Source organism: Amblyomma maculatum, chromosome 1 (genome assembly GCF_055883805.1).
Source record: "Amblyomma maculatum isolate TAMU_Amacu chromosome 1, ASM5588380v1, whole genome shotgun sequence".
Taxonomy (NCBI): domain Eukaryota; kingdom Metazoa; phylum Arthropoda; class Arachnida; order Ixodida; family Ixodidae; genus Amblyomma; species Amblyomma maculatum.
Genome location: NC_139344.1, coordinates 9633247 through 9650877, shown reverse-complemented (window position 1 = coordinate 9650877; position 17631 = coordinate 9633247). Strand labels below are relative to the sequence as shown.

The 17631-nt window shown below is 45.6% G+C and overlaps 1 protein-coding gene across 1 annotated transcript in view; it reads right to left on the bottom strand.

Moving 5' to 3' along the window:
* LOC146201624 (nose resistant to fluoxetine protein 6-like) overlaps positions 1 to 17631 on the bottom strand; it is a 64911-nt gene that overhangs the window by 38334 nt on the left and 8946 nt on the right. The window contains exons 2-3 of the mRNA XM_084583285.1: positions 6012 to 6223; positions 3897 to 4008 (exon numbers count right to left, since the gene is read on the bottom strand). Of these exons, the coding sequence (XP_084439411.1) occupies positions 3897 to 4008; positions 6012 to 6223 (324 nt within the window). The remainder of the gene's footprint in view (positions 1 to 3896; positions 4009 to 6011; positions 6224 to 17631) is intronic.

The following is a 17631-nucleotide window of genomic DNA, read 5'->3' as shown; positions in this document are numbered from 1 at the left end:
GGTGCCAATAGCCGCAATAAGAATTTATTCTTTGAGGCTTGTTGTTTAGGTTTCTTACAATGAAAAAATATCGTGACAAGCAAATCTGAAGGGCACGCCATTATTTCTCTTCGCATTTCTAATGGAAGCAAGCAAGGACAATTACACCGTAAAGGTCCCTGCTCTCATTCTTCAATACGTAGATTCTATACAAAAGGAACTCAAACCTCGTGTATATAGTGTCGGCACTTCGTCGCAATTTGGTTATTACAAGCTTTCTGCAAGCCTTGTGCGGCAAGGTGTTCATTTCACTGCTCTTGGAAGTTTTGCAGTCGGTTAACAGCAGGAAGAGAAGAAACGCTGAAAACCGCTCCTCTAAGGACTGTATTTCAATGACAGGTTAGCCTTGCCTTCCTAACTGGAATTATAAAGAGCTGAACGATTTTATCTGGCATAAGCGCAGCCTTTCCAAATTGCTCATTCTGCACTGAAATCAAGCCTAGCTCACACTGATATCTGATATAATTAATCCCTCCCAAAGAAAATCCCCACTGTGCTCGCCACTATTTGAGGTTGTCTTTCTCTTTGGCCTTCGAAATACGACATGGACATTTTGTCGCCACACATCGCTTCGGTCGCCAAGCGTCTGTGCCACCAATAACAAAAAGATATAGCATACACTACAGAATAACTAGATATTGGCCTTTTAAAAATGCTCATATCTTGATTCCTTCGATTCTAAATATTCACGCAACCTTCCCTACTTTGCAGCAGTGGCCATGTCTCGATAAAACTTCGCAACATTGTTGGCATCGATTGTTGCAAGAAGTATCTCTTCCGCATTGTTGTCTTTTATAATGTTTATATCAGTTTTCTAGAAATGCAAATTTATTGCACCTCCCAAATATAAAACAAAATTATCCAATTTCCATTTTTTGACTGTTTCCAAAGGAACTGTATATTTTTGCCAACAATGTAAAAGAACCAACGGTCGTTGTTTTCCACGGCACAAAACAAGACTGCATGGGAAGCCCTTAGACACTTGCTACGTATTTCTAGGTGGCGTATACAAGTTCTCTGCCGGCGAGTTATGTGACTAGCCTTCTTTTAAGGTGGTCGTCGAGCAACGCATAGAGGATTTTCTTTGGGATGGGGCCTAGGAAACATTTATGTATATGGGAAGGGGAAGGAGCTTGCGTGCTCACTGCTCAGAAGAGCATGGCAATAAGAACTTTGGTCGAGGTGGGAGAGCTTCGCTTGGTCTGAAGGGAGCACTTGGGCCCCTTTCGATACATGCCTGCCTTCAGCTCCAATACCTTTTCGTCACACATTTGTCGTGATCGTCAATTTCATCATGAGCGCTAGATATATTTAGATGTGTGTGGAAGTCGGCCTATTTTTGTGCGGTTTGGCGAGCGGAAAAATAAGGAGAAAGAGTTTATGAGGTAGGGACGTTGAGCAGCAGGATTGATACATCAGCACCTCACGAGAAATATAAATTGCGGAACAAGAGATGGAAACAAATGAAGTTAGGCGAATGTATTACTCATAAGCGAGGCGACCATGGTGAAGTTAACAACGACGAGGAGAAAACTCGTTGCGAGTTTATGTAATGCACCGTCGTTGCTAAGCGAGGAAATGCAAAGCCACCCTTGTTGCCTCGCGAGTATATAGCGCAGACCTTTCTAAACGTGCCGTGGGAGGCCATGACTACCGGGATAACAAGTTGTCTAAGCGTGCCTGTGTCAGTGCCAATGACTGCGTTCCTTTTGGGTGTTGCGGGCGTACACACTGTGATGAGTGTGCATCGCAATCGAGAGGTTTCATGCAGCCATTAAACCCAACATAAACGAAAGCTGGGCACGCTGTGTTGCAGGCTGTGCAGCGCGCTTCCATAGCTTTTCTCAATGTCATTAGGTCCAGCAGCACTCGGTGCAGGAGGATATGATGCGATGCCTCCATCCTTTCAGCAACCGCTTCTCCCTTACAACACATTCTTTGTCGTCATGCCGCGGATCTTGCCACCCTTACTTTGTTGCGTCTGTCGATTTTCTCAGCGCCGCATCCGGTGAGGCCCGCACCTTTGCAATTGCTATAGAGACGCCTCTGGGCCTTAGGTCGAGATTAGTTGAGTGTCTGGCGCTTACAAGCGTTGGTTTGTAGTTTATGCTGTTGCACTCATCGCCACTGGTATAAAGCTGAAAGCTACAAAACCCGAAAGCGCGGTTTCAATGCTGTTCAGAATTACATATCAGCCATCCCCGGGTCTCTGAAGTGCCGGAAGCTTTAGTGAAAATAGCATCTCTGACGGAAGCCAGAAGCGTATCCGCTGATGGCTAACAATTTGGTAACTCTGCAATGGCTCAAATCGCTCTCAATTATTCTTTTTGACTCTCTGGGGTTCGAAATTTGGGCTTTGCAGTTTACGATGACATTTGGCCTTAATGTTTTAACAGATAATTATTGACTTGTAGTGAGTGTAATTGTTCACTAAGCCAAAAGTAATAATTTGGCATGCTTCTTCCACGCAAAACTAGCAAATATATGCGCAACGTTCAGCCTTATACATTTCCTCAAGAAAGTAGCCTTAGATGCTCGTATTTAACGTCGTATGAACTTTGCCCAATTTTAACTTTTACTTTCCTAGTATGAACACGGTTACTTTCGTCGTATTATGCGAGACTGTTTCGTTTCCCAGTTCTTGGGATTTTGCCGATAGTGCCTTCTAGGAGCTGCCCTTGTTTAAGCTTCGTTTCACAGTGCACTGTCATGTCTGTAGAGAAAACAGCCGTTCATTTATGTTTATACTAGTTCGTACTTTTCTGAGTGCAACAGTGGTCCTCTCTCTACATGCTTTCCGTTCATCAACCATCTGTTTCCAGATTTGCTCTGGTCAGATATAAAGTTTTAGTAGCATTGTGCAGATTACGTTTGCTAGCCCCCACAAAAGGAGCAAGAAAAGTAAACGATAAAGGCCGCGAATAAATGCTATTTTCTTTGCATGTATTAACCGTGTGCACCACGGCAGCAGCCTGACATCGGCGGAGGGTTTCAGCGTAAGGCTCATGAATTTTTTATTTCAGTGGGTAGTCGCATTCATTATTGTCCCACAGAAAACCTGACCGACATGAATTAAAATTGGTTAGCTCTGGATAAACAGCACCTTTTCACGGAAACACGAAAGGCGATGCACTAGTACTTTTTTGGCTAATGGGGCAAAGCTAATTGCGATGCAATGCACATGCAGTAAAGCGTGTGAGGCAGCAACATATAGGCGAGGCTGCGAAACGTCGTATGCAGTGGGAGCTTTTTCCCGCATCAGTAACCCGACTGATATTAAAGGAAAAAATAAAGTTGTGTGGCAGCACTGATCAGAGGGTTTTTATTTTTGTTTATCAAATTACTATACTGACGATTCGAATAGCATGCGGGAGATGCCGCCGGCTACCTAATCATTTCCCGCCTAATAGAAGCTTTCTCTTGGTCCGGTGTTCGCGTTCCTTCACACACAATATTTTGGAGAATGGGACATTGACCTACCACGTACAGACCAAATGCCTAAGACATAGTGCTATTAGCTTCCATTGTTCTATTAAAATCGAATCATCATCAGAATGCCACGATATCGACGTAACTATGAGTTTTGCGAGATTTTGTCTAAGGACTTGACGCTGCTCGAGACAAAAGTAAGTGAATTTTGTTTAAGGCACTGATTACAATATTTACAGAGCTAATTAAAGAACATGAATAACAAACACGACACTGCAAATGGCATCAAACAAATGCTGCATAGATGCGTCTGTTTTTTTTTTTTTTTTTCGTAGCCAAAGTGGCCGCATACGAACGAGGCACTTATTTCGTCACTTTTCAGTCGCCAATATGAAATGCCTGTAACATGCACTGCGTATTCAGCGTACCTGAGTCCACTAATGCTTGCAAATCATGTTGAGTGCAGTCGTCTAAAGAGCATATTCCCAGGCGAATAATTGCCATCTCCTCCAGGAAGAAGTAGTTTTTAAAGTACTGCATCTGCAAAAGAGAGCGATCGTGAGATAAGGAACCAAGCGATTAAACTTAAAAGCAACGTAACGCTCGCAGCAAAATCTGTTTGCTCAAATATGCGTGCGCTGCCTATAATAAAGCGGCATCATTCGTTCAGTTTCATGTCGTCAGTGCTGCCCTACTAACAACACACCGCATTATCGAAAAAGCCGATCTCTGCGTTAGTAAAGTGTGCGTCTCAAAGTGGTGGGGTTATCGCTGGTTTGGAGTGCTAATTTATTTGCTCTAGGACAAGTGTTATTGGAGCATATGCGGATCCTTTGCCGAAAGTTTTTTTTTTTTTTTTCTCGTGGTGACGTTGTAAGTACTCTCACTTTAAAACGACCCGTTGTGCAATAATTGCGTTTGTTCTGCCAGCCATTGCGTAGCGTTTTGGCATGCATGATTGTTCTCGTAGTTTTGTCAAATGCAACGCATATTGTTACTCCCCAATACTCTGTATTAATTTTGACTATCGCACCTACATCGATTTGATGTAATTGTTTTCCCTGGCATCATTCCGTGACTTTCAACATTTAGGATTGGTATATTTTCCGGTCAACCCAGAAGTGAAGCTCTCTTGCTGCATCGTAAGATAGACTTCCTCATGGTAGTGCTTAACAAAGCACGTGATTGACACCTTTTGTGCACAGACATACGACAGCATGCTTGAATTTTCAGAATGCTGTGAAATACGTGAGTATTATATCTTATTCATGCTTGTCCAACAAGCTTTCGTCAATGGGTACTGGTGCTGTCTCTATGTCGGCAATTGTGCTTTGGGCGTGTGTCTGTATGGCTGATCCGTACCGCAGCATCAAGGGAGCTCTGACCGCCTGTTCGCCTTATGCGCTCTGCATAATAGCTCAATACACAAGAGACGCAAAAGCGTTCTCACCACAAGCGCTCTTTCGATAATTTCTGGTTCTGAGTCGCCGTAGGTTTCAAATTTGTCGCTGCACTTCACTGTCTTACAGAACGCATTACCAATCTACGGGCTTTGCAGCGCATTGCACAAAACACTGCTCAAAAGGCCTCAGGCAAATGGGTCTGCTCTTAAGCCTTGTAGTGGAGGATGTATGACACCCCGGAGTTCAAAATCTGCAAAGCCTCAAGAGCAATCTCATCTTCACCCCCGAGGACACAAAATAGCTTCGTTAGGCGCTGCAATTGCCCGTATACACTTCTCAAAAACAATTTATGTGGTCTGGGGACGTGTGACCATTCGCACAGCATTTTGCGTCGCAAAGAGAGAAAGGAAAAATAATTAACTCGTCTAAGCTCGTGATTTCTTCGCGCTCACACTTTGCAAGACGTGAAGCTTAGAGGTAATTTTTGTAGTAAATTAATTTTGTGTCGGGTATATGTCGCGCTCATTGCGAACGAATTTGAGGTTCGCATAAAGAGCGCTAGTTTTTGTAGACAGCAGAGTCGAAAAAGAAGACGAACGGGAGACCCGAAACGAAGAACGACTCGCAACCCTTTGGGGTCGAGAGATGGAGCTTCCAACGTAGCTGTCGTGAAAGGGTCTTTCTTGACGTACCGCGTCACCCCCTTAGCATACATACTTCTCCCTAATTCTCACACATATCAGGCAGGCACCCGACACAGTCGTCCTTAAAGACAAAAATTACCACTTAGTGCTACTGCTGTGTGAAAGTTGAGCGCAAACAAGCTTGGTTTAGCTGCAAGAATTATTCTCTATTTTTTGATGAGCGACGCTATAGCCCGTACATGATGAAACTGCGTTCTCAATTTTGTTGCATATTTTAATGTTTGTGACGAAAATTTATAACGGAAGCTCTCGCAGTGCGGAATCACGTGCTAATGCGTTCGTGGGGCAGTGGACAGCACTGAAACGTCAAACGAAAGTGAAATCAATGAGGCCCCCTGGATGCGAGTTTGCAGTTCTGACTGAGACCGACGTAGACAGCTACGCTCTGAAAGGATTGGGGAAGCTCTCAACAATGCATAAGCTGTAGGCGACTTACAGTGGGATGCAGAACATGAAAGAAGGGCTCTAGCTTCGTCTGCCAGGCAGTAGCATTCTTCACGTATACCCGCAGGTTGCAGTACTGGCCCCTAGAGGTGATGAAACCCGAGGCGTCAACCACAGCGGTCTCGAGACACTCATCGAAGGCGCCTAAATCGGCGCGTGTTCCGTGGAACAGGCCCGTTGGGTACTTTCCGGACGCGTCGAATACTGCACACGAAAAAAGAACAATATAAACTCAAAATGATATATTTAGTTATAATTCCGGACAGAAAGAACGTTGTCCATTCTTTTTTTTTTTTTACATTAAAAGGTAAGTGGGAAAATGGCAAACTCAGACACACTTCAGGGCACAGTATTTCTGCTTCCCAACCTAATAACGTCCACTGCATATGTGACGAACTAAATTGCCTTACCCTTCCTCTTCGTACATCGCAAGTAAGAACATAGGCAGAACATTTAGTCAACTTCTGTGAAAGAGTTTTTGAACCTCTTTCACATATGACAAATCTGAACCATAATTTAGTTTATAGCTACTTATTTTCAAAAACATACCCAATGGTTTTTATGACAGCCTTATGGGCTCGTTGTGACCTCAGGACAATATTCTGCGATAAAATTTTTCTCGGCATTGGAAACGTGGAAAGTTTCTGTTTATATCTGCATAGACCTTTCTTAAAATATTTCATAGTTGCCGGACAATTATTTTCATAAAGAGTCCACTGGTTTTGTGTGGCAAATTCAGCTACTCGTTGGCAGCGCAGGCAACGCTCTAAAAACAATTTATTTGCTACACATCCGCATTTTACACTATTCTAATCAAGATGTTCCTAAAAATACTTTGCAATATCCCACAGCTGCCAGACAATGTAAAGGTGGCCCAGAAGTGCTGACTTGACAGTAGGTAGACAGAAGAACATTGCTTAGTAAACTTCATCAAGGCCCCAAAGTATTTCACTTGTTTATTAACGCACAATGCTCTAATTTAATGTACAAACATTTTTTGCGACTCCTCAGTATTTGAAGACTTTACTGATGTCGAAACTTGTCTTGTCGAACTTATTTTCTTCGCTGCAGGTCCCATACGTGATAGAAACTCGGAGACGGTCAGCCCCATGCTCCAACATGCGGCGATGACAACTGAGATGCTAAGCGACAGGGGGAAAACATTCTGAGAAATGTTAACACGACAGTGTTCGTCTGCATCGTTATCGGTGTCGAAATCGTTAGCCGTAAGCAAAAAATTCCTGACAGAATAAAAATCAGGAACAGGTTGAAAAGGTTCGTAGTGACGACATTATTTTTTTTTTCTATACGCCGCGGCAAGCCAAACGTCATGAAACGGAAGATCGCAATGGCATGATATGTAGCGCGAGCGATTGCCCCGCCTCACTGCCTGCGTTATTATCCTCTTCACGAGAAACTAAATATCTGTGACAGCGAGTTGGTGGGTAGTTGGTTCTGCATAGTGGTGGAACAGCGAAAGGACGGGAGACGAGGAAACGAGGAAGAGAGAGAGAAAGAGAGAGAGAGAGTGTGTGTGTGTGTGTGTGTGTGTGTGTGTGTGTGTGTGTGTGTGTGTGTGTGTGTGTGTGTGTGTGTGTGTGTGTGTGTGTGTGTGTGTGTGTGTGTGTGTGTGTGTGTGTGTGTGTGTGTGTGTGTGTGTGTGTGTGTGTGTGTGTGTGTGTGTGTGTGTGTGTGTGTGTGTGTGTGTGTGTGTGTGTGTGTGTGTGTGTGTGTGTGTGTGTGTGTGTGTGTAGGCGTGCGCGCGCGTAAGGGGGGGGGGGGGGTCGTTCCTTGTTTCATTGTGTCCCTTCCTTTTCACTGTTCCATCATCCTGTACAAAACTGCCCGACTACAAAATGAACTTGTCCCCAAGTATTTCAAGAATTACCATTTTCAAACAGCCTGTTTTCGCCCCGTACCTTTGTCACGTTCCAAGTGTGTAGGACAAGAGATGTAGTGCGCCGATAAGCGTATGAGCCGCCGCTACTAACCCCGACGCACGGAAGGTCGTTGCATCTGCTGCTAACTAAGAAAGGAGGACAAGGTAAACAGATAGATCACAAAAACCAAGGGTAATTTCTCTTTCCTCTACGGTCAGTGCTACCTCACTTTGCAACGCAGAGGAACAGTTCGTTGATGTCGGAAAGGCCTGAAACGTCCGCAATGCTTTAAAAGCTAACTGTTCACACATGCATGAGCTGCCAGCGTGTCAAAGCTTTCACTAAACCGAGGCTCCCGCCCCGAACTTAGTAGTAATTAGTAGTAATTAATTGATCAATACATCCCAACAAAACTTCGTTGTGGTAAGCGGTGCCGCCACAAACCGTGGATCACGCGACAAATCAGAGGGCTTGTCAAAAGAAAACATCGCCTTCTACAATCGTATAAAAAGAATCGATGCTGCTGTATTACAGTCCCTTGGCGATACACTAAAAACTGAAATAAAAGCTCTTAAGGATAATTTATTAAAAATCTTGTTTCTAAACTGCGTAGCAACCCCAAGGAATTGTGGACGTTTCTGAAATATAACGGGTGCGAACCAGTCGGAATCCCAAACTTAGACGTCGATGGTGACCTTATGATGATGCTTGCCGCTTTAAAGCATATTTTCAGTCCACCTTTGCGCCAGCGTACATCGGAGAACATCCGAACACTCGTGAATCTGTTACCGAAACCATGCCTGAATTGTTTATTTTTTTTTTTACTTACCAAGGTGTTTTGAAACTGCTTAGTAACATCAGGACCGCCTCTGCCAGCGGCCCTGATGGTGTACCTACCTTTGTTTTAAAATCATGCGCAAATGTAATTGCTCATTATTTAGTCACCTTGTTCCAAACATCGCTTAACTCAGCATGTTTTCCAAATGACTCGGAAAATGCTAATGTTGCCCCAGTGCATAAAAGCGGTTCGAAAACGTCTGTTGTTAATTACCGACCCATTTCTCTGACTAGCGTGGGTTGTAAAACATTGGAACATGTAATCTACAGCGCAGCCATAAAACACCTTGACTCTCATGACTACTTGTAGTCATGACTACGTGACTACATAAGTTACGTTGTCTTGGTCTGCATCCCAATATCATCGACTGGCTTCATTCATATCTCCAGGACCGCATGCAGCGTGTTGTAATTAATGGTTGTCACTCCGATTCTGTAAACGTCTCCTCGGGTGTGCTCCAGGGGTCTGTCCTTGGACCCCTTCGTTTTCTCATTTTTATTAATGATATTGTTCTTGACCTCACCAGCCAAGTTCGACTATGTGCTGACGACTCTGTTCTTTACCATGTTGTGGAAAGTTCTTCTGACGCATTAAAACTTCATCGAGACTTAGATTCTGTCCAGTACTGGTGCTCAAAATGGCAAATGTCTTTGAGCATTTCTAAATGCAATTTTTTTCTCGTTCACTCGAAAGCGTTCCCCTCTACAGACCTGTTACTCATGAAATAATGTTCCCCTTCAAAACGTTTCCGAATATAAGTATCTCGGCGTATATTTCACAGCTAACCTTACGTGAACTAGACAAGTTGAGCATATTACATCGAAAGCCTGCAGAATGCTTAATTTTTTTAAACGTAATTTTAACAAAGCGCAGTCACATGTCAAACAGCTCTTGCATTTCACTTAAATAAGTCCAATCCTTGAATATGCATGCCCTGTATGGGATAACCAGTTTATTTACTTCAATTATATGATCGAACGCGCCCGAAATAATGCTGCCAGATTTGTGTCTAGCAGTTACAACTTTTCATCTAGTGTCACGTCTATTAAACACCATCTTGGTTGGGAATCTTTAGCACACCGCAGAAAACATTTCAGATTGCAGATCATGTATCGCATTTATTTTGGAAAGCTGAGCATTGACAAAGACCGGTACCTGCTTCAATCTCACTTTTTATCTAAACGACCTGATCATCAGTGGAAGATCCGAGAAATAAAATGCCGGACAGATGTATATAAAACCTCGTTCCTTCCATTGACGATCAATGAGTGGAACAGACTGCCAGCTGACATCACTGAGTAAGCACAGAAAATTTATTTCGGGCTTTTTTTTTATCAGATATGTGACGTGGCGCGCAGTTCTTTTGCGCGTGTTTTCTTCATCACTTTTTCGTTGAGTGTTTTTATCACTTTATTCGTCGCGCAGTTGCACTATTTCGATGCATGTTTTTCATTCTGAATTATCCCTTGTGTCGTGTTATTTTCTTTATTTTGATGTATCTTTTTTGTACTTCTGGCCTTTCTAGCAATGTTATTTGTCATCTCTCTCCCCCCCCCCCCCCCCCCTGCAATAATGCCTTCGGGCGCGGCAGGACTCTGTAATAACTAATAAACAAATAAACCATTTCCGCTTAGTGACCGCGTGAGAGTGCGATAAAGAAGGGGTGGGGAAAGCGGGGGGGGGGGGGGGGGGGGGGGGGGGGGCTGCACGACACCACCGAGATCTTGACAAGGCCAGCGCAACCCAGCAGCCTACGTCACGACAACCGTGATGGGCGATAAACTGCCAGCAAATGAAGATGCGAGCGCGGATCTGAGTCGAGTCACGTGGTGTCCTCTCGCCACTTTACCCAAGCGCGTACGCAGAGATTCATTGGCTGATCCTTTATTGCTCATTCACTCGTCATGACGTTCGCTGGTGGGAAAGAAGGTCATACAACGGCCTTAGAATCTCGCTGATGACGTGCTGCATCGCAGTGTTATCGACGTTGACATCACGAGCATAAGCCCTTACTGTCGCACAGGCGAGAGAGCTGGAAAGGAACCCTCTAGGCACTATGCCTACAGCATTCGCGCGAGAACGAGCAGTCCCGAAAAGACGCGGTCACAATTTAGGAATTGATAAGGGTTCCGTACCTGCTGCGGCAGTCGCAAAATTTAGCCATAGCAATAGTTCACCGTAGTACAGCATCGCCAGCTGTCTCTGACACATGCCGCTTCCGTGCAGTATCCGCTGCGTGCTGATCGGAATTAGCGCGCGATAACCATTCCCGTTCTCAAGACGCATACAATGTCCTCTTAGAAGGTCAGAATAACGCAAGCCCTACGTCGGCCACTCTCTATATAGGAGTATTGACAATTGTAGCGCGGATCAGCGACACCAGGGCACGTAATACAACTGCACTAAGCTGTGCGCATTCAGTTTCCTTCTTACATCAAGGTACTAGCACGCCAGTGGTGGCAGTTGAGCGAAGCTCCGCGCGTAATTTACGACGGTGGATCGCAAAAATTGTTCTCTTATCACCACTATACTCATGACGATGTCAAATGTGGCGCCGTATGGTGCAGAGCTTCGGGAGAAATACAAACAGTTCCTACTATTCAACTAAAACGAGTCCAGTTCGCTTGAATAAGGACACTGTGATGAATCGGATGAAGACCTTAATTCCTTCCACCCCAATTAGGCACCTGTCCCATAAAAAGTGTTTTCAATTTGGGCTAGCTGTTAATTACCATATGTTACGAAATATCGGCACAAAAAGGGTTGAGTGTTCTATGGTTACGAGGTATTAAGGTGGATGAAAGAGACCGCGAGAAAACAGCCTTAGTCACTCCCGACGACCTTTATGGACTTAAGGTTCTGCTTTTTGGACTTCGTTCTGCGCCGGCCATTTTTCAGCGGAGAAGGGACCCTGTATTAACCGACCTTAAATGGCAGTGTTGCTTAGTCTACCTGGACGACGTGGTAGTGATCTTGGTAGTGATCTTCGCAGAATCGTTTCCTCTGCATCTGGAGCGCCTGCGATCTGTACTGGAAGCCCTTCGATCAGCTAACCTGAAACTGAAGCCTCAAAAATGCCACTTTGGCTATCTAATAGTTCAGCATTCTTGGCCATGTCGGCAGTGCCTCTGGCGTGAAGCCTGACCCTGATAAGTGTGCAGCTGTTGCGGAATTCACAACTGCACGTGACAAGAAAGTTGTTTGTCACTTGCTCGGCTTGTGTAGTTACCATCGGCGCTTTATCGACAATTTTCAGACCTGGCTGAACCGCTGACTCGGCTCAACCGAGCAGACACACATTTTGTCTGGACCCACGAGCAAGCATGCGGCTTTCGCAGAGCTGCGCCTCCGTCTCTAAACGCTGCCTATCTTTGCCCATTTCGATCAACAGGGTGACACAGAATTACACACCGATGTCAGCAACATCGGCCTGGGAGCGGTCTTTGTGCAACGAAAAGATGGCGTTGAACGAGTCATCGCCTATGCCAGCCACATTCTGTCGCGCGCCGAGATGAACTATTCAACGACTGAACAGGAATGTCTTGTCATCATTACGGCAGCTGAGAAATTCCGCCCCTATCTTTATGGTCGCCCTTTCAAACTGCCTACTGACCATCACTCTTTGTGTTGGTTGGCCGACCTCCGTAACCCATCTGGGCGCCTAGCGCGATAGAGTCTTCGCCTGCAAGAGTTCGATCTCACGCATAAGCATGATGATGCCGAAACGCTCTCTCGTGCCCCTGTAAAGCTCGGTTCACAAGACACAGACGACGTCTGCAGCTTTCTCGGAGCTGTCGATACTTTTGATTTCTCCAACCAGCAGCGTGCCGTGCCGATCCAGAGTTGCGACCCCTCATCGATTATTTAGAAGGCCGCTCAACTACAATTCCTAAGCGTTTCTCTAGGGGCCTCTCGTCATTTTCTCTGCAAAACGGTGTGCTCTATAAACACAACACTAGATTCGACTCGAGAGCAATTATCTCCTCGTCGTACCCACAGCTGTGCGAGAAGAGATCCTTTCTGCTTGCCACGGCGAACCCATTTCTGGCCACTTGGGATACTCTCGCACGCTTGCACGAATATGGCAGACGTTCTACTATCTCGGCCTTGGCACTGTTGTTAAGCGCAATGTTCAGAGCTGTCGGCAATGTCAGCGTCGGAAGGTCTCGTCATCCAAGCCTGTCGGCCTCCTAAAACCCATTGCACCACCGAGTACACCTTTTGATCAAGTCGGCATGGACCTTCTCGGCCCGTTCCCTCTGTCATCTAGTAGGAATCGCTGGAGAATCATCGCCACAGACTATCTCACTCGCTACGCTGAGACCAAAGCGTTGCCTTGTGGTACAGCGTCTGAAGCTGCCCATTTCTTTATGCACCACATCGTACTTCGGCACGGCGCCCCTACCTACGTTATTATACTGATAGAGGGACTGCCTTTACTTCGCAAATGATGGTCGAAGTTTTTTAACTAATCGGTACGACCCATCGCAGAGCTACTGCTTACCATCTGCAGACAAACGGGCTGACAGAGAGGCCTAATAAGACCATGATGGACATGCTGGCGATGTATGTCGATGTCCAGCACAAGGCTTGGAATGTTATCTTACCATACGAGACATTCGCGTATAGTACGGCAGTCCAAGAAACCACTCGTTTCACGGCGTTTCGCCTCCTCTATGCATGGGAAGTTTAGACGATGCTTGACTAATGCTCCCTTGTGAATCGGATAGCCAGCGTTCTACTGACGCCGAACAGTTTGCCCAAGATGCCGAGCAAGCACGTCAGCTAGCACGCTTCCACATCGCCCAGCAACACGACAAAGATTCACGACGGTACAACCTACGCCACAGACACGCCTCCTACAACCCCGGCGATCAGGTTTGGGTGTGGACTCCTCTTCGACGCCGAGGATTCTTCGAAAAGCTTACTTGCCACTATTTCGGTCCGCATAAAATACTGCGGCGCCTCAGCGACATCACCTACGGGGTGCTCCCAGACGGCCCCGAGTAGAGACGCTGCCGACTACCCCGTCCAAAGATTATCCTCGTGCTACGCATTAAGCCGTTTTTTTTTTTTTCACGGTAACCTATGTGCTACTCATGACGTCGTTTTTTCCCCCTCGGTAACCAAACACTGCATTCTCAAACTTACTTTTTTTTTGTTTCTTAATCTGTGAGCGCTCGTATGGCCGTGTTCCTGTGCGCCTTCCTCTTAAGAAGGGGGGAACGCCAGGGGGCGCGCCGACAAAGAAAGGACGTTGAAGTGACTCAGCTCTGCTCCCTGCAGGACGCGCTGTCAACTAGTGCTGTCGCCTACTGCCTATTGTTCCCGCATCTCATCTGACATTTGTCATCAACGCTGTGACAATATATAGTGATCACCGGTCTCGGCGCCTCACAGCGGTGCGTTCACAGGCAGATTAAAGCTATACTACAGTAAGGCGCCGTACAGATTAGCATGAGGGTCATTACGCATCAACTCTGCTTTCTGCCCACTCCATCGATAACAAAACAAGGGGGCGTACACCCTTGATTTATTCATGAGTAATCAGGCAGCACCTGCCTCGTCACGAAAAAGAGCAAATTACTTCTTTTCCTACCTCTAGGAGTATACTAGCGAGCTCCGAAAAAGGTGGAAGTAACGGAAAGACTTACATTAATCGTCTTTTAATTACCTGCTCAGCGAGACATTAAGAATAAAGAAGCCCGTTGTACACACGTGGCGCGGGTCAGAATGCTTTATATCGAATTGTTTTTAATTAGACCCATCTTGCTAAAAGGTTTTACTGGAATCCTCTTTTTCCTCTGTTTTTATTGCAGTTTAGCATTTTACACTGCGGGATATTAATATGACGTGTGGCCATTTCGTGTCGTCCGAAGCTGTGCACTGTCATGGCATCAAAATGGCAAGTATAGGAGTACTTTCGTATTTTTCTTCCGCTGTTCAGCAAAAAGCGGTTTTATCGCTAGCTGTGCTGATCTTAACAGCACTGTGTTTACGTGTGCTCCTACGACTCTTGCTGGCTGGTCGCCGTGGTACTTTTTAAGGTACGAGAGCACCACTTAAATAGGTCAAGCCCAGCCAAGAATTGCTTGACTTGCATTCTTGAGGTTGGCATCGGCATTGGCATAGCAACAGTCTATGCCGAGCTGATGAAAGGAGAAAAAACTGCGTCGAAGTGGAGCGCATTCAAACCCAGGAATTTCTCGTGGGAAGCCAGTAAGGAACTTCGTAGATATCGCCGCATGTGATCACCCCTCGTGGTTAACTGCCACTCCGTCGCGATGTACACTTCATGTCGAAGTCTTCATCAACCTCCATCCGTGAGCAATGAATCCCAACATACCACTATCGTATTGCCCTCTTAAGGTGTGTTAAAGTTGAGAGGCGGTTTGACCCACGTTCATAACCGACTTGGCTCAACTCGGGAATTTGTGTGGTTCACATTCAAAATTGGGTCCGAAAGTTAATGTGGATGACAGCCGAGATTTGACGTTTCCGCACGATACTGCGTACGTCGGATGACGGAGTTAAACCATCATTTTCACATTCAAAATTGGGTCCGAAAGTTAATGTGGATGACAGCCGAGATTTGACGTTTCCGCACGATACTGCGTACGTCGGATGACGGAGTTAAACCATCATTTATTTTTTAGTGGTGTCCTTTGTAGCCACTGTGTTTATTGGTACAGCTTTTACGCGTGGCGTCTTGTCGTGCTTCGGTTTCTTATGGCACACTACAGAGAAACTGCAGTGTTAAACAGAAGACAATATGACAGTTCTCTGTTATTTACCAGTGCACGATATGTGGGGTCGTCACTATAGGAATTGGTGTCCACAAATTATGCCCTACAGACAGTGTCACTTGATTACAACCGCCCTCTTGCAGGGGGAAGAACATGCACCACTTAGGGGTGACGTCTGTCCAGACGCTTTGCATAAAGTTTAGAACTATGAGAGTAGTCATATGCTTCCATCGCGCAAAAATAAATGTAATTATTTTTTTTTTCGCTGCGATAAAGCTCTTACTCAGTCCCCTGGCCTGAAAGTGAGTCCATAGGCAGTAAAACTTAAATGAACATCTTCCACAAGGTATGTTGCTGGGTGAGTTGGTTATTCATTGTCAGCGTTCTTTCTCTGACTATCTTCCACTCCTCTTGCAACACACACTGTCATTACACGCCGGGCAAGGCGCAGTTAACTAGCCATATATCATCCATATTACTTTCGCCTTTTGACTGTTTTTACAAGACTTCCATCAAATCTTGTCGACCAGTTCCTCAATGCTGCCGCTAACGGCACAACATTTGTGTTTCGTTAAATGTGTGTCGTCTGTAATTTAGAAGACAGGTGAAGTTGCGTAACTCATTTCTCGTATTCAGCTGCTACACACAACTAGGTTTCGTCGGAATTCTCTCACAACACCGGTCTCAATCTTGTCCAGATGCTCAACTGGTGAATAAACCACTCATTGGGTTAAACAGTACTGTAATTACAGAGTAGTCACTCTTCGAAAGTGGCCCTTGTCAAAGTGAATGCAAGACGTTCAGCTACAGACACAGTTAAAAAACTATTCGTCTCGAATTCGGGAGGTGCCAGGTTCAACCCCCAGTGCCGCCGGGTACCCACCGGTTTCCAATTGGTACAAGATTTTCTTTGACCTGATGCTTGGCTCTTCTGGGGTGAAATGCTTTGAAAAAAGAGCCGTAGACCAAAAAGTTTGGTTTAAAAACGTTGCCACGGTGAGCCAGTGAGTCGTTCCGCCATCAGACAATCTTTTTTTTTTTACCAACATTTTTGGTCTATGACCCCTTTCCCAAGCATTTCACCCGCCGAGCCCCAGGCCCGTGGAAAAAGCTTGAACCTATCGAAAACCGGCGGGTACCCGGCGGCACCGGTGATCGAACGTGGTACCAGCTGACAAAATGCAGTATCTTTTATCTGAGACAGTACCTTGGTACCTCAAGGCTCTCAGATGATGACAGAAAATGAAAAAAACGAAAGTGATTACAAGAATTAGTGACCTGAAGTCGGTTTGTATCGTCGTCGGCAGCTGTTATACCAACCACAGCCAATTATCATAACACCCCATGGTTCCAAGGCCGAATGCACCATGATCAGAGCGCAAGGGTAATTTGCTGCGCCACAGTCAGCGCCTTTCGGGGTGAGGGAAAATACGTCACTTCATAGCGCAGCTTGTAGCGTCACCTGCCCCGCATCGGACATGTATAAAAAACAGACGCAGTGCTGTCTGGGCTGAATGTGTATGAAAGTCACGCACTTGCGCTCAGCATACCGTTCGACGTCACTAAGCGTATCTACTGCTCTTTCGCTTTCGCATCGAATTGCAAGTGAGCCGAGTGCGTCAAACAGTTCACTATGGAATGTTATATGATCCCGGGCTCCACAAGGGCCCGGACGACGCCGTTGCGTCAGAGCTCCAAGCTATTCCGTGGCGAATATTCAATCATCCAAATTCCATAGCCACTGAGCGAAGCAATACGCATTAATTTGCGCAGATGGCACAACACTTACACGACGAAGACCAACAGCGAAAGAGTGCTGTTATTTATTATACACGAACAGAAATACATCTCGTTGCTCGAAACGCGCGCAGCAAAGAATCAAACCGCACGAACGGCGAGATGAATAGGCAACCTAGCCTTCATGGAGAAATGAGCCTTTTTTCATTTTCATGACGATATGCTTTTCTTTCTAATACGCAGGTTTAATGAAATGTGGAATGCTCGTATAGGCAAAAATAAATGGACTATTTCCTTGTCCCGGAGGAAGAGTGTGAGGTGATCATGGATATTGGCAAAGCTTCATTGCAGGCTTTAGATGTGCAACCCGACCATATCTATAGTGTCACAGTCGGAAGCATTTCTATACGG